Raw genomic sequence first — 24,036 nt, forward strand, 5'->3', positions numbered from 1 at the left:
CATAATATTTTGAATTAAGAATTTTAAGGTTCCACAACACCTTTTATTTCTAGTTTAAGCATACCAAGGACAAAGAAAAAAAAAAAAATAGGTAAATTACCCTCAAAATGAAGTGGTTCTTAAGTCATCTGAAATTCCCTGCAGTTTACTTATTTGTTAAGAATTTAAAATCCTATTTTATTGATTTAAACATAATTATAGATTTGATTCCTTTGATTGATGTAGTTTCTCATTAAATATTGTATTAAATATTTCTAATCAATCCATATTACTAGTAGTGTATGTTTTTTGCAAAACAGAAAAATCTAATTTATTTGGGCCAACCAACTAACTTATGTTTGACTAGGATATAAACTTTGAAAGTTAAGCTGTAAATTTAAACAATGGATTAAGTGCAATGTACTGTAAAACTCTTTTTCAATAATTATCTAATAGGGCCTTAGGCATCTCCAACCCAAATGACTGTATTCCCTTTCTCAACTTCAGTGATCTCACAGTTTAACTTATTGAGCCGTCCATCTAGGATAAAGAGAGAGTCCTTGGAAGCTGTCATCAGGTACTGACCAAACAAGCCGCTGTCCTGGATTTGCCTGTTCTTTCCGTTCCAAGGCCAGTCTTCCGCCTTGAGGGGTTCCTTAAGGCTCTTGATCATCTTAACCTTTCCAGAGGCGAGCTCCACGAAGAGCACATCAGTCTGCGTGCTAGAAGTACCGTAGATGTTGTACTGGTTGGCTTCAGTAAAGGATGGCTGAAATGCCACATCAGAGATGTGCAGATTGGTGTGAATGTCAAATGCCTCCTGTATTTCTCCTCTGATGGTGATGTACTGGACCCTCACAATGCCTTTCACATCATTAGTGCTGACAAGATAGTGTCCGTCCGGGGAGACATACGGCGTGCCCGTGACATCACTGTTGACTCCAATGACTGAGTCAGTGACACCATCCACCACGAGCTGTGGGGGAACGGCCCCGGCGCTGTCAGGTTTGCAGCTGATGAAGTAGTATCCTCCCAAGTGCGTATAGGCCAGTGACTGAGGAACGCACTTATAGTCGTTCAGGTTAATTGTCTTGATGTACGACATGGTTTCCAGATCGATTTTTTGTAGTGCAGCTTCATCTTTATGAAGAATAAATCCAAACCTGCAAAATGGACACCAAAGTTAAACAGGAAACTCAAGAGTGTTTAGCATAGAAAATGCATGTGGACAGGTGCAAAGGGCCATCGAAGTCCAGGGAATCATTGTCGGGCTGCGCAGCGATATGTGTCACGAGCGTGGTAGAATTAAACTTTAAACTGTGCCGCCCTCCTCCTTTCTCTAGGTTATTCTTTCATTGCTTCCAAACAATAATAACTCATGCTGTAGAAAGCAGAATAATTAAAAACAATATATCTAGTTAATTGGAACAACACATTTTGCTTTTAACACAGAAGAGGAAAAAGTGAACATTGTTTTGTACGTGTATAAACCGTCTGAAATTGAAAAATCTTAGTTAACTGCTACGAAACCCAGCAAGGAAACCCTGGTGGCGTAGTGGTTAAGAGCTATGGCTGCTAATCAAAAGGTCAGCAGTTCGAATACACCAGGTGCTCCTCGGAAACTCTATGGGGCAGTTCTACTCTGTCCTATAGGATCGCTATGAGTTGGCATCGACTCGACAGCAACGGTGTTTTAAACCCAGCATGCATAAGAGGCTTCATCCATTTCATTCACTTTATTTACTCTTTATATTGTTTTAAGACCATCAAATTAATCTGACACACATCGCTATCTAGATAATTATCCAAATGTTTCTCATTTTAATTTGCATCAAAGGATTACCTTAACAGAAGCAGTTTTTTTTTTAAATATATATAACTATTAGGCTTCTATTTATTACATTTTAGATCACCTTGAGTAACTATTTTTATGATTTAAACCTTCGTTTTATATTTTAAACACAACGTTTTTCCGCCTTCCCACATTACTATCATTTTTAGCCATATACCTGCATTGCGTTGCTTCTCTTACACTTAACAATGAAGAATGATGATTTATAGTATTATTCTATTAAAACCAAATTAAAAATGAACATTACTCTGTGTGTGTGTTCTTTTTTTAATGTTTATTGTTGGTGGTGGTGGTGGTCTCTATAATTACTTCAGTGCTTTTCAAAGCATTTGCCCTAAATGCTGGTTACAAATTAGAAGCTCTTGGAGAAGGTATAAATATATTTTAAAACCCTGACCCATAATATCAGTGATTTCCTAGCAAAAATAAGTCAAATAAGAGAAAGTAAGAGAGGAATTTCTGAATGAAGTCATATCAGAATTGGATATTGATTAATAGAACTGTGAAGGACTTTTGTTTAGATTTAGGTTAACAATATTGATTAAAACACCTTCTAATATTTCAAAAGTTCCATAAAAATAATTATCAAAGATATCTCATTGCATTGACTGTGCCCGTAAATGAATAAATAAAATGACCTTATTTTATTAAAATAAAACAAAAGAAACAAAAACCTTAAAGATAGCCAATTGTGTTACCATAACAGGTCAGTTTAATTTCTAGGAGCCCTGGTGGCGCCGTGGTTAAGAGCTCAGCTGTGGTTAAGAGCTCAGCTGCTAACTAAAAAGTTGGCAGTTCAATCCATCATTAGCTACATGGAAACCCTATGGGGCAGTTCTACTCTGTCCTAAAGGTCAGCCATGACTCAGAATTGACCTGATGGCAACGGGTTTGGTTTTGATTTTTGGAATTCCTACACAAAAAATTATCTGTGTAACCTCATATCTTTAATATCACAAAAAATAGAATTAAATAAATGTTCTAAAATATCAGTCTTGTGTTTTAATTGGTAATTTGGAAGACAGTGCATAAGCACAGATATTTTATTAAAATAAATAGATATAAATTCCTTTAAGACATATATTGTCAAATACAATGCATGGGTGATTTATAATATGTATATAAAAACTGTCACTGCTTCCATTTTATTACATTACATATATCTGAGAAATTGCATTAGAATTTTAGCTATATTTCAACATTTTTAAGAGCTTGTTTGTTGTCATTGAAGAGTGTACAAATTTTTTCATATGAAAGAATTACTACAATTTATAGATACTCATTTAAAAATCTTTCACAAATGTTTATTGAACGACTACTAAATGCAAGGCACTGGGAATATAACGGAGAATATACATCCTTCTGTCTTTAATAACTTTAGAAATTTTGCGTGATAATAAATTGATAATGTTAACAGTGAATGCTTACTTACCATACTTATAGGCTGTATGTTAACATGTGCTTTCTGCTCTACTCATCCTTAATTTAATAACTATGAATCTTTTCCATAGATTTCTTTGAGGTGTCATAATATAATAACTTTGGAAGTAATATATCTGGTGTATCTCAAAATGACATCCACTACTTCTGGCTTATTTCCTTTTCCTATGTCCTAACAAGTGTGTTTGTGTTCTTCCAGTAAACACAGCTCATATCACACCTACTCAGGATAAAATTGTAGTCCTGATTACGATGGTAGGAAGAAGCATTCATATTCTAGAAATCACTTCTAAATATTCCCATTAAAGTATTAATGCCAGGAGCAGGAAGGTACCACAGGTTGTAAATACTATCTGAACACTAAAGAATTAAAGAACTCAAACTGTCAACTGTGTCCCATGCTACTGCGTGTCAGCATCAAATGTGTCAGACAAATCGTAGGTATTCCTGTCATATTTGTCCTAATAATTAATTAACTCCATCTGTTGTGAAGGAGTAATTTTCCATTAGTGCAAAATCAGTAAGGATACACAGGTAATGTAGATGTCAATGTCTACGGTTCTCTAGCATATTTATGAAATCATAAATGATCATGGCAGATATTGTCCTTTTTTCTGCTATATATTTTACATGTGCTCAGAGGTAAAGCAGCAATAAGCACATTTAATAAAGGCAATAAGCCAATCAATGTTTGGCATTTCAGCTCCCCTCTCAACCTTGAGTCTTCTGGTCCCTTTGGACATTGGTACTGAATGGTAATGAGGAAGAATGAGACAAGCTCTCTCTAACTATTGCTGAACTATTTTAACTCTGATACTGAAGAAAGTACTCAAGTTTTTTGTGATAAAATCCAGCCACTTTCAGAAGTAATTGAAATTTTTAAAAAATGGTCTGGTTAAAAATGCAGAAACTCCTGGCAGGGTGATAAAATTACACCTATTTTGACATCCATGCTGTATGCTCCTTTAGGACTAGAGATCTAGCTACATAAGCAGATACGTGAGAATGCCGTCAATTTTTCACCACTGATTTATTGGGTAGGCAGCAGTGTCTCTAATTCAAAATTTCCCCCTAGTACAGATTGATATTCAGAAGTCTCACTGTTCATTAGTCTCTGATTAATATTTACGAGGCTTTCAACTTTCATGCCTGCTTAATATAATAAAATCCTGCACAGTGCTAGGCCTAAATTAGTTTGCCTAATATTTGTCAGAATGTGTATAGGAAGATGCAAACAACAAGAAATGGAAGTTAAAACTTACTCTCAGAATAAATTTTACTAACAAATTAATTCAACAAGAAAATGTGGCCTGTAGGCATGGCATCGTGTGGATTTGTCAGATTTGGTTAGGAGAGTAAGCACTTTTTTTTCCAACTTACTTTCTTCTGAATACATCATCATTCTAGATCATCATGAAGTTTCTTAAGGGGTTCAACTTTAATTGTTGTTCTTATTTTATAAGGTGAGGTCATGAAATGATTTATACCCAGAGAACTTGTTGTTTTGGATGAAGTAAGGGCTTTTAATCCAGGTAAATTTGATTTTATAATCCAGTTTTTCAAGGTAGTAGATATTTGACTTTATGTAAAGTTGTTAACTTCCATGAATTTCAATTTCCTTATCAGCAAAAAGATGACAAAACTATCACCTTGTTTCGAGGGTGACAGCTAATGTGAGTATATTACCAGGCACACAGTAGATTATTAATAAATAGAATTTTTTAGTGCTTTACATCTTAAGTAGCATCATTTTCCCACTATGGATCACCTTAAATATTTCCTACAGGACCGCAGATTATTAACATACTCCATGAACCAAATAAATCCAACTATGGTCAGCTGATCCTTGACAAAGGAACAAAGTCCATTAAATGGGGAAAAGAGAGTCTTTTTAACAAATGGTGCTGGCAAAACTGGATATCCATCTGTAAAAAAGTGAAACAGGACCCATGCCTCATACCATATAGAAAAACTAACTCAAAATGGGTCAAAGACCTAACTGTAAAACTTAAAACGATAAAGATCATGGAAGAAAAAATAGGGACAAGGCTAAGGGCCATAATATATGGCATAAATAGAATACAAACCATAATTAACAACGTACAAACACTGGAAGATAAACTAGACAACTGGGAGCTCCTAAAAATTAAACACTTATGTGCATCAAAAGACTTCACCAAAAGGATAAAGACAACCTACAGACTGGGGAAAAAAGAAAATTGTTAGGACATATCTGACAAGGGTCTCATCTCTAAAATCTATAGAATACTTCAACACCTCCAGAACAAAAAGACAAATAATCCAATTAAAATTGAGCAAAGTATATGAACGGACACGTCATCAAAGAAGACATTCTGGCAGCTAACAGATACATGAGGAAATGCCTGTGATCATTAGCCATTAGAGAAATGCAAATCAAAACGACAGTGCAATACAATCTCACCCCAACTTTACCGAAGCTAATAAAAAAAAAACAAAAAACAGAAAATAACAAACGTTGGAGAGGTTGCAGGAAGATGGGAACTGTTAAGCACTACTGGTGGGAATGTAAAATGGTACAACCACTATGGAAAACAATATGGCACCTCCTTAAAAATCTAGAAATAGAAATACCATACGATCCAGCAATCCTACTTCTAGGAATATATCCTAGAGAAATAAGAGCCATCACATGAATAAACGTATGCACACCTATGTTCATTGCAACATTATTCACAACAATAAAAATATGGAAACTTCCTAAGTCCCTATCGACAGATGAATGGATAAACAAATTACGGTAAATACATCCTTAAAGTAATTGCAGTCAAGCAATAGAGTGCTTATAATTGTAGCCATGACTTTCAAAGAGTGTTTAGGGAACCTCTTGAAATACGGGTGAAGCAATGGATGTAGCTACACGCCTGTTTCAACAAATGGCAGCTACTAATTTACATTTTCTTTATGTTAAGCCTATTTGAAGAGTTTCTATCAGCCTGGATCGCTTAAGGGAAAGGGCAAATTCTAATTAGGATAATTGATGGAGGGTGCAATAAAGGGACTATTTACAGGAGTGTAAATTTACTACAAGAGATAGAGCAAAACTATGAGGAGAAAAACAATGAAGCTGGTACCACTTTTATGCCCTGGGAGGAGGAAGTGACAGGCAGAGATGACTTGTGAGGAGTTTGATCAAAAAATAAAATAAAACAGCAAAGAAGAAGATGGAGAGACATATCTCACTATCCTTCTTCCTTCAGTCTCCAATCCGGCTTTCAATAGGCCAAGGCCAATCAGAAGCCACATCGGCCAGCCTTCTGGGGTAGACAGCAGGGTGGAGCAGGTGGAGAATGTAACCAGGGATTCAAGTAGAAGATAGCAGGCACGGATTTCCTTGGCTAAAGAGTCTGAAAAACTCAAGTCTAGTGAATATTTGAACCTAAATCGAGCAAGGATTGTAAAGTATAGATTTAGTTTGTAATTGGAATCATTGGACGACTGATAACGGAAAAAATGTTTAAATTTGGCAAGTTGAGAGAAAGAAAACTCTTGATTTTGTGTCTGAAATGAATATTTATTTACAAAGCATTTTCTTACTTCTGGTAAAGTTTTAGGAAGTGCCTCGTAACTTATAATCACTGTTAAAATACACATATTTTTAATCACCATGTGATAAAATTTATATGCAAGTAATACTGGTTGCTGTATTATTATATTCCTGTTACCTTTTACATTTTTTTTCAGACAAGACTAAAGCTGTGTAAGTATTATTTAACAGGCTAAGGGTATGTAACATATGTTTATAAATTTGTCTGAGTTTGATATATTTATTTTATTTTACTTTATTTTGTTTCCAGTTTGTGGGTTTGTGTGTTTTTGGGTATGTAAGGTTGAGGGAAATGGAAGGCAAGGTTATGTTTTGCTTTTAGATTCTTTATAATTATTCTAAATAACCATTTGGAAGGTCTTTAGCCTTTGTATTTTCATGATTTACTTGGACTATTAAATTAATGGTTCTATTTACTTGACTATTATTGATACAAAAATAAATAGCCTGTTTATAAATATTAAATATAAAGCAGGGAAAGAGGGGTATCCTGAGGGGATTTAAATAGGTAAAATGATGATTCTAGAAGCAGGTATTCTGAAAGCTTCACAGTGAACAAACTCTTCAGATCAAGGCAACTATCAAAATACATTTTAATAATAAAAATAAAATGATAGCCAATAAGATTATGGAAGATGAAAACTTTAACAGATTAGAAATTCCAAAGGAAAGTAAAACTATCCATCTTTAAAGGTGATGTGATGGAATATAAGACAAAACTAGAAAACCAAATAAAAACTTACTGTAAAATAGAATTCAGAATGTGGGAGGGCACAAAAGTAATATTCAGTAATTAATATATTTTATACCTAATAAGAAGTTCAATTAGAAGATATAACAAATGAAAACGATGCATTAACAACAGCAGTGAAAAAGGGAAAATATCTATGAATACACTTAGGAGACAAAGCAAATAACAAAAATGAAACATTGGCAACTAAACAAATGGGTGTTCCACAAAGGGTGGGGAAAAGCATCAATGGTTTATAAACATCAAAAGATATTTAACTTTAGAATAATTAGGTGAATGTAAATTAAGCCAAAAATTAGAGACACATTTATTTTCACCAACAAGACTGGCAACAATAATAGTGTGATACTATTGTACACTAACAGTGGTAAATAAATAAGTTCTTTCATGCACTGTTGGTAGAAACATAATCACTTTAGGCTTTTTGGAGATAATTCAGCATTATCTCTAAAAAAAATTACAATAGGACCCTGCTTTAATAAAGTAACAATGTCTTTCAGTATTTTCCTTCAGTAAACACTCATAAATGACCACAAAGCAGCATATACAGTGACTTTTATTGCAGCACTGGTTGCAATAAGGAAGTTTAGAAACAATCTACATGTCAGACAATAGAGGAACACAAAAAAATTTTGAAGCATCAACCAAATGAAATCTCATGCTGCAGCTATAAAATCAAGAGTGTATTAGTTCTGACATAGAGAAAACTCCAAAACTGTTCGTTTTTTAAACAAGTACATGTCAGATTACGAAGAATACTAGAATTTTAATGTGCATAAAATAACTGCTTCAGTAAATGATCTGAAAGATTCCTCAATGATCTGTTTTATTCTTCTGAAAAGTGCTATGGGATTTATAAAAGGAGACTTTCTTATTTATATATGTATTTCTGCATGGCTTAAATATTGCAAATATGCATCAAAATATATAACTGGAATAATATTCAACCTCATTATTTTCAACTAAATAAAATTAGAGCAGTAAGATATTTTTTTCATCTCACAAATTAGGAAAAAATAATATTAAAGATTGTTCAATGCAGGTTGCACTTTCTTATGTTGGTAATGGCAATGAAACTTGCATGTAGAAAATGATTGGTAAAAAGAGCAGATGTAAGTGAACATTTATGTAAATGACAACATAGCCACTGATGCGATAGAATAGACATGTTAAAAACATTTTTTATAAAACACTAAATTAGGATTAATGCTTATGCAATAAACTTACATGAAGATAACATGATCAAAACTATAGAAATGGTATTATTGAACCATTAAAAATAAAATAAGCAAAGCACATGCATGTAGTTAAGAGATATCTGTTCCAATGTTAACTGTAGTCATGTTTGGAGACTGGATTAAGCTTTGTTTCTTTTTCTTTTTTTAAGCTCAAGAACTTCATTCAAAGAGCATGGTTTACTTTTGTAATAAGAAAAAATATACTAAAAGTAAATTGATATCAAGAAAATAAATATCAGGATAAAACCTCAGATAGCTCTTATGATAACTGTTAGCCATCATTTATTTTTGCATATGTATTTACTAAGAGTTCAATTATATGTACAGACTGTACTTGGTGCTTCAATAGGATGATTCATCACATAAGGACTGGTCTTCAGAGAACCTTGGGTTCAAGATGAACATGCTGAAAAAGGTTACTAAAATACTAGCATATGCTTCAATACCAAGTTCAATTTAAAAGATTTGTAAACACAAAGATAATTTGTACTATAAATGAAACAACCAAGGAGATGCTGGAACAATAAATTAATAGTGAATGTAAGAAAGGGTATAGTAATGGATTATTAGACAGAGGGCCAATGAGAAATGTTCTTATCTGTAATATCAACAAAGAAACTGTGTACTGGAATAAAACTAAGAATTTGCCAGGAACAAAAAACTGCTTGCAGCTGTGATCTCAGTAGACAGAAGAGTACATCAGGAAACAATTCAGTGAAAAAATTGGAAGCAGGAATGCTTTCTCCTCTCAAGACATCAATCCATCATGTTAATCAGAGAATTTTTTTCAATTTGCCTTTTTTTTATTGTACTTTAGATGAAGGTTTGCAGAACGAATAGTTTCTCATTAAATAGTCAGTGCACATATTGTTTTATGACATTGGTTACCAACCCCACAATATGTCAACACTCCCCTTTCTAGACCTTGGAGGACCTTTTTTTTTTTTTTTTGGTGAATATATACGTAGCCAAAGTTATACCATTTCAAAAGTTTCTACATGTACAATTCAGTGACATCAATTACATTCTTCCAGTTGTGCTGCTATTCTCACCATCCTTTTCCAAATTATTCCATCACCATTGGCTTCACCTCACTGTCTCCTAGGCTTCCCATCAAACCTTTTGAGTTGCTGTTGTCAGTTTGATCTGACGTAGATAATTCTTTTTTTTGTACCTTAGATGAAGGTTTACAGAACAAATAGTTTCTTATTAAACAGTTGGTACACATATTGTCCTATGACAATGGTTAACAACTGCACAACATGTCAACACTGTCCTTTCTTAACCTTGGGTTCCCTATCACCAGCTTTCTTGTCTCCTCCTGCCTACTAGTCCTTGTCCCTGGACTGCTGTGCCTCATTAGTCCCATTTTGTTTTACGAGGCTGTCCAGTTCCTGGCTGAAGAGTGAACCTCGGGAGTGACTTCACCATTGAGCTAAAAGGGTGTCCGGGAGCCATGCTCTCGGGGTTTCTCCAGTCTGTCAGGCCAGTAAATCTGGTCTTTTTTGTGAGTTAGAATTTCTTTCTACATCCTTCTCCAGCTCTGTCCAGAACCCTCTGTTGTGATCCCAGTCAGAGCAGTCAGTGGTGGTAGCTGGGCACCATCTAGCTGTATTGGACTCAGGCTGGTGGAGGCCTTGGTAGCTGTGGTCCATTAGTCCTTTGGACCAATCTTTTCTTTGTATCCTATTCTCTTCAGTCTTTCTTGCTCCCGAAGGGGTGAGACCAGTGGAGTATCTTAGATGGCTGCTCACAGGCTTTTAAGACCCAAGATGCTACTCACCAAGGTAGAATGTGGAACATTGTCTTTATAAGCTGTGTTATGCCAGTTGAGCTAGATGTTCTCCAAAACTATGGTCCCCACAGCCCTCTGCCCAGCAATTTAGTCCCTCAGGGAGTTTGGATATGTCTATGGAGCTTCCATGACCTTTCTTTGTACAAGTTGTGAGGGCGTCCTCAGGATTGTGTACTGTCTTACATTTCTCCAAAGTTACCACTTACAGAGATTATTTTTGATATTTATCTATATGAGTTGCTCTTTGAAAATCTGCTTTGAAATCCAACCTACCATTAACTATTTTATTTTTTCAAAACTTCCATACTCAGTATAAAAACTTTTGACTCTCTTTTTAAAAAATATTTGAAAATTTTCCATATTTAAGTCTCTAAAGTTTTAATTTAGTGACTGAACATCAGAATTTAAAATTAAATGTAATTTTTTTGCAGATCGATGAAAAAGACGTATTTATTTCAGAGATTAAACTAAGTACACATAGCACAGAACTGAAGATGAACAAGACTGAACTAACGGAATGTGTATAAGCAGTTCATCAATGCTGCTTGAAAACTTAATCTTATTAAATTCAGTAGCCTTTCCCTGGTGACTTCTTTTTCATTCTTTAAAATGATGCAACTAAAGAAATGTTGTGAAATTTTGTGAGAAGGAAAACAGAAACAGAAAAAGTAAACTGTGTCTAATACTTTTGTTGTAAATCTACCCAAATATTATAATTTTATTAGTTTCATTTCTGTTTGTATAATGGTGGTTAGGCTAGCGAATTCCCAGAATACTATGAGAATAAATTAATTATAAGAAGTTCAATGTTTTAAATTATGAAAATCATATGAAGGGCAAAGTAGCTATAACTGGAATATTAATAATAATGCACTGTAATTTGGTCATATTTCATTCAGGTGGGAAGAATTTTGTGGCTACATTTTTAAAATACATAAAAATGAAAATAAATTTAGAACTTAATACTGATTTTTTTAAATTTTCTATATTGATTTTAAGTTTTTTATAATTACTTGATTTGTTCTTACTTTACTCAGTCATTACAAGATTTAAAAAAAAATATTTTCATACCTCCATTACATGATCTGTAAATTAAGAGGAGATGAAGACCTCAAAGGAACAGTTACTTGAAGCTGACAGCCTGACAGAATAGGAAACAAAACACGCACACACATCCGTACACACAACACACACACAGTTCACAAATGATAACACAGTGTTTGCAACAGAAAAGAGTAATTTTGCAAATTATGCAAAAAAGATCAATATATTTTAGGAGTTTTTCAACAAAATTATTGTTTTATATAATAATATGATTATCAGTAATTATCTGAACTGTTAAAAATCTAAATTATTTGACTCATTAGACTGATTCCTTCCTTGAAGGATCTAGATGGCTGTGGTTTACTGTGTAACACCTTAAAATACTCAAAACTAAGCAATGTATTTTGGAAAGAGGGCCACATTGTGTTTTGTTCCATTCTGAATGTGTTTCTAATTTGTATGGGTTATTTGCTTTGGGGAATAGCAGGATCCGGTACAGTTTCCATGAGGAAAGGACTTGGCCCTCTGGTTGTCCTCTCAGCTCACTGTCCCTCATTGTGTTAGCTTTACATACCCTGCACACTTACACCCCTTTATAGCAACTGGCATCTACTTTTAGAGAGTGTTGAGGATATAAAGTAAATCTCACTTATGCCATCCACTGTGAAATCTTAGGCAAGTGATGTAGCCCATTTCTTCTTCTGAAAAATCAAAATAGTCATTACTACTTCCCAGAGCTAGCAATAATTAATGATTATAACTGAAAATCAAAATATAGGGTTGATGCAACAATAATTTTAAAGACTCTTCAACACCATAAAACAATAATGTTGTTCTTAATTCTTCCCATAGAATTTCGTCACTTCCAGTGTCTTGGGCAGTAGGTTTTCTTGCTATTTTCAATAAACTCATAAGGAGTTTCTCTTTTATCAGAAAAAGAAAATAATAAATAAAAATAACAAATCTGAGGAGGTTTCAAGAATTTAAAGAACTGTAAGTTATTCTTGTAGATATCTCTTAGTCTATCAATATTAAAATTTATCAGAAGGCGGCTTTTTTCTTGCACTCCCTTCCCTGGATATTTCCCAGTAAGTTTTTCTGCTTTTATTCTATTACTGATCTATACCCAAAAGTAGAATTTAAACAACATTTCTCTTTTTGAGGGAAGGAAAAAAAAGATTACACAATAGAGAATTACAGATACTTCTTCAGCAATAGAAGTATATATAGTTTATATCTGAAATAAACATTTTTATTGTTCTGTTGTTGTTATTGCTAAGTGACTTCCAGTTGGTTCCGACTCATAGTGACCCTATGTACAACAGACTAAAACATGCCAGTCTTGAGCCATGCTCACAATCATTGTTATGCTTGAGCCCATTGTTGCAGCCACTGTGTCAATCCATATGATTGAAGGTCTTCCTCTTTTTTGCTGACCCTCTACTTTACCACACATGATGTCCTTCTCCAGGGACTGGTCCCTCCTGATAACATGTCCAAAGTATGTGAGACGAAGTCTCGCCATCCTTGCTTCCAAGAAGTATTCTGGCTGTACTTCTTCCAAGACAGATTTGTTCATTCTTCTGGTAGTCCATGGTATATTCAATATTCTTCACCAACACCATAATTCAAAGTCATCATTTCTTCTTCGGTCTTCCTTAGTCATTGTCCAGCTTTTGCATGCATATGAGGTGATTGAAAACACCGTGGCTTGTGTTAGGAGCACGTTAGTCCTCAAAGTACCATCTTTGCTTTTTAACACTTTCAAGAGGTCTTTTGCAGCAGATTTGCTTAATGCAATATGTTGTTTGATTTCTTGACTGCTGCTTCCATGGGCAGTGATTGTGGATCCAGGTAAAAGGTAATCCTTGACAACTTTAAGGCAGAGCTTCAAGCAGCTTTGCATGACAATCCTGTTTCTTTGCTTGGCTTTCTCCCCAACAGTGTTGCATTAAAAATCCTATTTCCTTTGATGGGCTTCCCTCCTCCCTCCCCATCACAGCTTTGTATTAAAATCCTGCTTTCTTTACTCAGAAGTGGTATGTAAACCCCATTGCACCTGCGTAGTATGATTAAGAATGTTTGCTGATGTTACTTGTATGAACTGCCTACTTGTAAACCCCTTAAAGGTAACTTTTTCCCTCGCCCTTGGGGAGCAGTCTTGGCAGCAGCAGCTCTGATTGACTCCTTTTCCTTGTGCAACGAAATAAAGGTGATTTTCTGTCTTCCCACCTCGGTCTCTCGTTTATTGGCCGATACGAATCACGCCGAGCAAGAACCTAAGGTTTCCACCTGGTAACAACTTCAATATTTTCTCTATTTATCACGATGTTGCTTATTGGCCCAGTGATGAGGATTTTTGTTTCCTTTATGTTGAGGTGTAATCTTTATCGGTCTAGGTATTGGAAAATCATACACCAAAAACATGATTAAAGAAAAAGCATATTACCCAATATTTCACTTTAAAAATTAAATCTAGGTGATGCTAGCAAAAATGGGGTGCAGGGAACTCCAAGGGCCCTTCCCTCCATGAGCTAGAACAAAACATGTGATAATCAACTTAGTCAGAAAATAGCCTAAATTTTTACCAACCAAGCAAATGGTGAATCCACAAAAAAGATGACAAAGCAGTAGGAAAACTCTGTGGTGTTTTAATTTCACCTTACCCCAAGCTCTGCTCCAAATCAATGGCAGTCTAGAAGATGGCAGTCTGTTCCAGTGTGGGTACATGATTCCAGAGGGAGCAGAGTGGACCTTGCGCCCATGAGACCTTCTTTGTTTGTTTGACTAGTCTAGGAGTTCCCTGAAAGACTGTTTTGCCTAACTCAAAACTCTTAGTTCAAAAGTCAGCTAAGCAAAGATCGTTCCTCAAAATCATTGACAGGCAAATAAAAAAGCCATGGCAGCGTGGGACAAAAGATTGCAACTGGGCCAAAAAATAGATACAGCAAAAGTCTGGGAGAAAAAACTGGGGAAAGAATTACTTTGAGGATTCAGGGTTTTGAAATGCTCCCAATGTATATTGGTGACTCTAGAAAACCATAGGCATAGCCAGGGGAAGACACGTGCTCACAAACACCTGAAAAGGCCTTATTTGTTCATCTCTGACTGATCTTTAGGATCAACACGAGCAGGAATAAAGGCTAAGGCAGATATGTCAATACCTTTACTAAGCATTGAAGGAATGTGCCTACCAGAGCCTGCAAAGACAGACAGAGGTTTCTTTTATTTCCTGGATCCAAACATTTAATGATATCTCTGTCAAAACATTAGCTGACCACAAGGTCAAAGAACAGTGACTTCAGAGAAAACACACAAAAAGAAAACAGGCTGTCATGGATTGAATTGTGTCCCCCAAAAATATGTGTCAACTTTGCTAGGCCATGATTCCCAGTATTGTGTGATTGTCCACCATTTTGTCACCTCATGGGGTTTTCTTATGTGTTATAAATCCTACCTCTATGATGTTAATGAGATAGGATTAGAGGTACTTATGTTAACGAGGCAGGACTCAATCTACAAGATTAGGTTGTGTTTTAAGTCAATCTCTTTTGAGATGTAAAAGAGAGAAGCCAGTAGAGAGACATGGGGCCCTCTTACTACCGAGAAAGCAGAACCAACAGCACAGCACATCTTTCTTGGACCTGGGGTTTCTGCTCCTAGACAAGGGGAAGATTGGACAAAGACCTTCCCCCAGAGCCAACAAAGAGAGAAAGACTTCCCCTGGAGCTGGTGCCCCGAATTTGGACTTCCAGCCTTCTAAACCGTAAAAGAATATAAACTTCTGTTTGTTAAAGCCATCCATATGTGATATGTCTGTTATAGCAGAACTAGATAACTAAGATACAGGCTTTACAAAATTAGTTTAGAAAAGTCAATGAACAAACAAATATAACCCACCACAAGCAAAAAAACAAACCCTGAGAAGCAGAAAAAATCTGATTACCAGAGTTATCCCACTATAACCTTCAAAATGCCCAGTTTTCCACAAAAAATTATGACACAAGCAATGAAATATTTTTAAAAAGTGGGCACATTTGCAGATCCTCTCAGTCTATGATTGGTCCAAAGGCATGCTTTTAGAATCACTGGTGCAATTCTAGAATTTAGTTCAAAAGGACCATGTATTAATCATGAGAATATTAGGCAGGTGTCTTGAATCTTTTTATCTCTCAGATTTCATACAGGAAGGTCAACATAGATTCAGCCAAGATATTTGTCTAATACTCATTAGTTAAAGTCAACAAAAAAGTAAGGAAAAATTGCTAAAGACAAACAACAAAAGCAAGAAATAATTTAGAAAAACAGATGAAAGAGAAGAATTAACAGCAAAACACTCTAGCAATCCCAGAAACATATTACCAATAGAAATTTCTTTTTTTTTTCTTTATCTGGAAAAAAAATTGATGGTGCTTTAATTATTTAAGTTTAAATAAGAGTTCTGATATAAAGGAAAAAAAGACATCTTCTGATACATGTTCTTAACAATTATTTGTATAGTGAAAAGGTGTGTTTTAGGGTCAGGACTGGATTTGAGTCCTGGTTCTCCCATGTACTACAGTTGGTATTTTGAATAAGTTATTTAATTTCTCTGAGATTTGGTTCTTCTCTTTGTTATATGTGATAAAAATGTATAACCAATGAAGATTAAGTAAAAGCAGGTATGAAATTTGCTGTATTGTAAGTACTTAGTAAATTATAGCTACTATCATCAAGAGTAACTGTAAGAGGTTAATAAAATATATTTGAATTATAAAGAATAAAAAATCAATCTCCTATTTATTCTTATAAATAAATATATTTAAGAATTACATTATCTTTTTTTTTCTCTCTTCGACAGGTTTTCTTGTCAATTAACTTATTTTGAGCTAAAAAAAATCACTTAGCTATTTTGGCTTTAAAATAATTTCTCATCTTTAAGCTACTCAAAAAGATACATGCTATATTATGGGGGCAACATATCTAGTTTTTCTGACTATCAATTCTTAATTTGTTTTAATGTTGCTCTTTAATCCATGTCTACAATGGGTGAATGTGTGATGGATGACTTGCACAGACGATTTCTTTATTCAGCAAACTAAGCACACAGATGCTCTAAAATTCCATATGGAGAAATATTTCTGCTTAGCACAATCAAGTATATGAAACATGTTTACTTTAATTTTGATTCTACATCTTTATTTATTGATGTGCTTTTATATGTCAATCTGTCAGCATTGAAATATGGAATGGCAAATTATTTTCCCTAAAAGTACCATGATCTAGTGCAATATATAATTTTATTATTCTTTTTTGAAGAACAAATTGAAAAGATTTGTTGAATGATGAGATCATTAAATGCTGCTCTTTTATTCTGGTGACTACAAAAGTTTAAGTATACTATCTGATTGCCATGGCTCATCAGAATAAATAACAATTTAATTTACAGAATTGACGGAACCAGTGAACTTTCATTTAAATCCCTTAGTATTTTTATGCCATTGACAACTTTTATTTTGTCATATTTCTCAGAAGCTTTTCCTGATTTTTTTTTTGTTTGTTTCTACTGAATATTTAATTTTCCTGTATTATGTGGCCATTTTATTTTAAAATATGACTGAAATTGTTACCTGTCCTCTCTCCATGTGATAACTTTGGTTACATACAAAATGTTAATTCACAGTACTTTTTTTCTGAATTAATTTCTGCAAGTTTTAAAAACATTCTGCATGAAACCATGACCCAATGTTGGAGACTCGCTAAGTCTGTGTCAATTGCATGTTTTCCAATAGCCTCATGCTTGCTTTTAAGGTTCAGGACGTTGTGCTAAAATTTGTGTATTCAACATCATCTCTTTTTAAATTATTTAACAAACATACACACATAAAACTATTTTAAATTTCAAGAGTAGCCTAATTCAATTTGGTTTATTTGTTAAATCCACTATTTTTTTTTTTTCGTAATTTTACTTGACAACCAATAACTTTAATGATCATAACATTAAGAGTAAACTCTATATTTTACCCAAGGCCATTTATAAACTGACTCCTGTGCCAAAATTTATACAAATGTTCAATAATGCCACCCTACTTTCCAACAAATAGATATATTTACTATTTTCCCTAATACGTTTCATCCTTCCTTTTTTTATGATTTTCTCTAGTAATGATGTTCTGTTAAACAACTAGCTTAGGTACTAGAAATTCATCACTGAAAGTGGAACAGTCTTTGTTTTTGAGGAGTTTATAGTCCAGAGTTAAGAACGTGGGCCCTGGCGCCAGCTATCTGAATACAAATATCGTCACATATTATCTGTGTGGCCCATGGTGAGCTAGTTTCCTCATCTGTGAAATGAAGATAGCATCTACTCATAGGCTTTTTGTAAGGATTATATAAATTAATTCATGTAATGCCAATGATACAGTGTCTACACACATTCGCTATCTTATAAGCTTGTTAAATAAATACTAAAAGAGAGACATTGACGGATACACAGATTACTACATGGTGCTAGTCATAATTAGGTGTAAAATCCTATTGGAAAATGGACAACTAACACAATCTGATGGAAATTATAAAAGTTTTTCGGGAGGAAATAATGTAAGTGTTGGAAAGTGGTCAGATGAAGAAGTGGGAAAACACATTCCAAAGGTAGGAGCAAAACACGCAGCCATTATCTGCAATGTCAGGAGTCCCTAGGTGGTGCCAATGGTTAATGTGATCAGGTACTCAACGAAAGGTTATTGGTTTGAGTATATTCAGAGGTGCTTCATAAGAAAGGCCTGGTGATCTATTTCTGAAAAATCCGACATTGGAAACCCTATGCAGCACAGTTCTATTCTGCCACACATGGGGTCACTAAGAATTGGAATCAAGTCAAAGGTGACTGTTGGTAGTTTCTGTAATGACAAGTACAAGCAGCCTTGCATGACACAAGCAAAATGTGTGAAGCTGAGATACTTATGTCATCCCTGTATCTAAGCTCCTTGAGAAGTGAGACGTGGGCTAGCATCTCTGCAGTTCTTGTAGTCTCTAACACAGAACTTTACACGTAAGAGTCACTCATCACCTCATGCAGTATTCTTGCAATAGCTTTCCAACCTTTTTCTCAACCACTCTTCTCAACTACATTTCAGTCTATTTCTAGAGAGTTTTCAAAATAACTTACAGTACACACGTACTATCTCAAATGAAGAGAGGACTGAAGAACTGAAGAGAGGACTGACAAATGAACAAAGGTCCTTGAAGAGGCTGACACTCTGTTTAATGGAGAGTCCTGAGCAAGAGAAGCAGTCCTAGATGCCCAGTGTCTTATTTTGGCTTCCGATTTGGGAAAAGAGAAAGCAAAGCAGCTCTGCTCTGATCTGAACTTGTTTGATATGTTAAGATATGTTGAGACTCTACTGACACATATGGGTGTAAATGCACCAGAAGCTGAAGAACTCATCCATGATAAAGATAATTCTGATTTTGAATCGATAGTCTATGACTCCTGGAAAATATCAGGCAAAACAGCAGAAAACACCTTTAATAAAACCCATACATTCCATTTTCTGTTGGGTTCAATACAAGGAGAGCTCCCTGTGCCAAAGCCATGAGTCCATCGTCCAAGAAAAGTTTGTACAATAGAAGAGCAGAGGGCAATGCCTGCCTGGTAAAAAGAATGGAAGAATCTAATCTCATCAAGAAACAACAGAAAAAGAGGTAGGAGGAATCTTAGGATTGTTGCAAACATATTTTCAAGAAGATCCTGATACATTTATGTTCGTCTTTGACTTTTTGGTTGATCCACATTCTTTTCCCCATGAGGTAGAAAACATCTTTCTTGTTTCCTTCATTATAAGGGATGGCTTTGCAAGGATAAGACTTGACGAAGATCGACTGCCAATAATGGAGCCTGCTAATATTAATGAAGAAAATGATGGAGTTGACCATAGCGACCAAATTAGGCATCAAAGAATTATAGTTCTGAGTTACTGGGACTGGGAGGACATGATGAAGACCTTCGAGAGTTCAGAGCCTATGACTGCTTCAAATCAGAGCCAGCAGAGGCTGAGCACTTGACGCCAACCTGAAGACTCAAACGGATAGTAAAATGCAGCAGAAAAGCAGCATGTATTGTATATATTGTATGATTAAACTTTTTTTTTTTTTGGCCCTAGCTCTCCAAACTCATCTCCTACCTCTTGATCCACAGCTTCAGGCCACTCCTCAAACATGCTAAGATCATTTCTATTTAGTAACATTGCACTTGCTGTTGCCTCTACCTAAAATATATTTTCTTAGATCTTGGCTTGTGTGGTCTCTCACTTTTATTTCCAATCAATATCATCTTTTCTTCGGAGGTGGCACCAACATGACTCCACAGACAGAAGCACCATGCCTTCCCTCTGCAGCAAAGACTTCAAAAACTAAGGAAAGCAAATACAAACATCAATCCTGGAAACCTAAGCATCAAATGAAGGGATAAAGAACTAGATCAAGCACCAAATGCAAGAAGACACTGACAAGAGAACAGAGAAAGAGGAGAGATATGTAGTGGAGGTCCCCCGCCAGCTAACATGGCACAGCTTTGCCATATTGGAGAACAGCCAGCAATGACCCCAGACAGGGAGAACAGGAAGGCAAATTCACGGAGCTTCCAACAGGAGACAGAGCACTAGTAACCAGAGAAACACACTTTCCCACCCCTCACCCTTCTGCCCCGTACGTTACCTCCACCACTTCCCGACAGACCATGGTTGTTTGGCAGGAGCGACACCAGCTCACTGCCACCCCAGGTCTGCCCCACCCCCGCCAGCCAGCTCCCTCAGCACCATTTTATTTTCTTTTTCCCTTACTTCCTTTTCTTTCTTCCTCCCACCTAGCCCCTCTGCTGCCTCCACCCCTTCCTGATGGACATTTCTGCACTGCCCAGTGAGAAAGACATCAGCCAGTCACCACACTGGTTCCACTCTGCCCCCAATGGCCAGCTCCCTCAGAGCCATTTTTTTCTCTCTCTTTCCTTTCCTTCCTTGCTTTCTCCCACCCACCTAGACTTGTGCACTGGCTCCTCCCCTTGTCAACATGCTGTGCCACACCACTCAGCTATATAGCCACCAGTACTTGGCCTCTCCGGATCTGCCCTGCTCCCACCCGCTGACTCCCGCCATGATGCCATTTTTTAAAATTCTTTTTACTTTTATGTCTCTCATTTCTTTTCTTTCTCCCTCTCACCTAGCTATGCACATGACATCTTCTCCCTTCCAACTGGCTTTCAGGTCTGTCCTGCTCCTTTCAGCTAGCTTCTGCCAAGCTACTTTTTTTCTTTTATTCTCTCTTTCCTTTTTCCTTTTCTTTCTCCCACCCACCTAGCCAAGTATGCCACCTGTGTCCCTTCCTGCTGGGCTGTGCCATGCACCTTGGCAAGAGAGACACCATCTTGCCACCACCCCTAGCCAGCCACACCCCCACCTGCTGGCTCTCTCGGTGCAATTTTTGTCTCTCTTTTTTTTGCTTTTGTTTCTCACTCTTCTTTTTTTTCTCCCACCCACCTAGCTCTGCGCAACACATTCCCTCCCTTCCAAGCAGCCCTTGTATCCACCCCTGCCCCACTCACTAGCACCCAAAGCACTGTCAGTATTTTATTTTTTTAATGTATTGTATTTTTTCTTTTCTCTCTCTTCCTTTTCCTTCTCTCTCAGACCTAGCCCCACATTCTGCCTCCCCCCCTTGCTGTTGGACCCTGCTGCACTGGCACAGCTGGACCACGAGCTGACCACTGCCCCGGCTCCACCCCCACCCCCCTGAGCCAGCATTTATGTTTTTCTTCTCTTTTTTCTTGTACTTTCTTTCATTTCTTCCTACCTGTCACCTATCCTTGTATACCACCTCCCTGTCCCCCTTTCCCATTGGACCCCAAGTCCAACCAGACCCCATCTGCCAGCCACTTAAAAAAAAAATCTTTCTCTGTTTTCTTTTCTTTCTCTTCCTGACCTAACCCTGTAGGCCACACCACCTTCCAAACAGCCCTGATGTGCCACCTAGGCAAGAGCACCCCCAGTGCTCAGTGTAGCCACCACACTGGGCCCACATTGCCCCCCGCCTGCCACATGACCAGCTGATGACCACACCACTTCCCATCTGACACCTTCACCTATCTGGTGAGGGGCTGTGAAAGCTTCCACACCACTGGACCAACATCAGGAGATAGACAACACCCATCCTGTATACCCTTGGCCACCTTGCCAAATCAGTGTACAATGAAGCAGGCTCACCTGTTGCTGCCCTGCCCACCTGATAAGTTGGTGACAGCTATTATGCCCACAGACGAGCAAGCAGCAAAACATGCCTGGCCTGCCCACCCTGACAAACCAAAACAAAACAAAAAAGAAGGATGAAACAAATGAAAATACAATCAATAAATAATAAAAAATAATAATATCTTAATGTCTCAGGGACAGCAGACAACATCAAAACATAAAAAACAAGCAAAACAAGATAAGATGGCTCCAGTAAATGATCAAAAAAAGAATCAGATGACCTTCTTGTAGTAGAAAAGGCAGCAGAACTACCTGATATGGAATTTAAAAGACTACTATTGAAGACTCTCCAAGAGATAATGAAAAGGATTGAGGAAAACACAGACAAAACCAACAAAAACACAGCCGTAATTAAAAAAAAAAAAAAGAAGAAGAAGAAGAATTCAGGAAAATAATACAAGAGCAAAATGTCAAAATCAATACACGATTATACATCATACAAAAACAACAACTAGAAACCCCAAAGATAAACGATGAAATTTCAGAAATGGACAACTCAATAGAAAGTTTTAGGAGTAAATTTGAAACAATGGAAGACAGAAACAGCGAGATTGAAGGCGAATCCATTGAGGAAAAATCAGAGAAAAGAAAAAAGAAAACCTAAGAATTATGTAGGACACAATCAAGAACACATGATCAGAGTTTCAAAACAGAAGGATAAAATGGACAACATATAGAAGATTGTTGTAGATTTGCTGGCAGAAAACATCCCAAATATCATGAGGGATGAAAAGCTAACCATCCAAGAAGCTCAACAAACCCCATAATCATACTGCCAAAACCAAAGACAAAGAAAGAATCCTGAGAGTAGACTGACAAAAATGAAACATCACTTAAAATGGGAAAACAATAAGACAAAGTTCTGATTACTCAGCAGAAACTACCAACCAAGAATAATATATCCTGCAAAACTCTCTCTCAAATACAATGACAAATTAGGACATTTCCAGATAAACAGAAATTAAGGAAGTTTGTGAAAATCAAACCAAGCTTACAAGAAATATTAAAGGGAGTCCTCTGGTTATAGAATCAACAACATCAGACAACAACCGGAGTGTAAGACAGGACTGCATCAGCCAAATACCAATCTAGGTTAAAAAAAAAAAAAATCTCAAAAATAAAACAATGCTAAAAGACTTATAACAGGGAAACAGAGACATCAATATGTAAATTATGACAACATCAAAATAATAAAAGGATGAATAAACGATGTAGGTATAGAATTTTCAAGTCGAGAAGAAGTTAAGGCAATATTAAGTAATAAAAGACTGGCTCAAACTTAGGAAGGTAAGTGTAAATTTCAAGGTCACCACAAAGAAAGTTAACAAACCTACCCCACAAAATAAAAAAAGAAAAACATAAAGATTCAGTAAACATAAAATTTACAATAAGGAAAAAAAAAGAAATGCACAAACAAAAGGAACTCATCACAGCAGAGTAAGAGGAACAAAGAAAACGTCAGCACCACAAGAAGAAAAACATAACAATATGACAGCAATAAACTCAGACCTATCGCTAATCATACTGAATGTAAATGGTTTAAATGGGCCTGTAAAGAGACAGAGAGTGGCAGAATGGATTAAAAAAAAAAAAAAGATCTATCAATGTGCTTTCTATAAGAGACACATCTTAGACACAAAGACATCAATTTATTAAAAATTAAAGGGTAGAAAAAATATATCAAGCAAATGATAGCAATAAAATTGCAGGAGTAGCAATACTAATCTCAGATAATATAGACTTTAATGCAAAATCAGCAATAAAAGACAAGGAAGGACATTATATAATGATTAAACAGACAATCCATCAAGACAAAACTTTAATAATATACACATTCAATGACAGTGTCCCAAAATATGTAAAACAAATGCTAACAGCACTGAAAAGAGAAATAGACAGTTACACAATGACAGTAGGAGACTTCAACACACCAATTTTGGTAAAGGACAGAACATCTAGAAAGAAAGTCAACAGAGATACAGAAGATCTAGAGGCCAAAACTGAACAAGTGAACCTCACAGATATATATAAAACATTTCACCCAACAGCAGCAAAGTATACATTCTTTTCC

General features: G+C 36.0%; 1 protein-coding gene and 1 pseudogene across 2 annotated transcripts in view; one reads left to right on the top strand and one right to left on the bottom strand.

Moving 5' to 3' along the window:
- Positions 1 to 439: 439 nt before the first annotated feature.
- Positions 440 to 24,036, bottom strand: part of FSTL5 (follistatin like 5) — a 903,458-nt gene continuing 879,861 nt past the window's right edge. For both annotated transcript variants that reach the window (XM_004382055.1, XM_004382054.2), the window contains exon 15: positions 440 to 1,142. In XM_004382055.1, the coding sequence (XP_004382112.1) occupies positions 440 to 1,142 (703 nt within the window). The remainder of the gene's footprint in view (positions 1,143 to 24,036) is intronic.
- On the top strand, positions 19,029 to 19,728 carry LOC105756590 (non-structural maintenance of chromosomes element 4 homolog A pseudogene; annotated as a pseudogene).

Source organism: Trichechus manatus, unplaced genomic scaffold, assembly GCF_000243295.1.
Source record: "Trichechus manatus latirostris isolate Lorelei unplaced genomic scaffold, TriManLat1.0 scaffold00089, whole genome shotgun sequence".
Classification (NCBI taxonomy): Eukaryota; Metazoa; Chordata; class Mammalia; order Sirenia; family Trichechidae; genus Trichechus; species Trichechus manatus.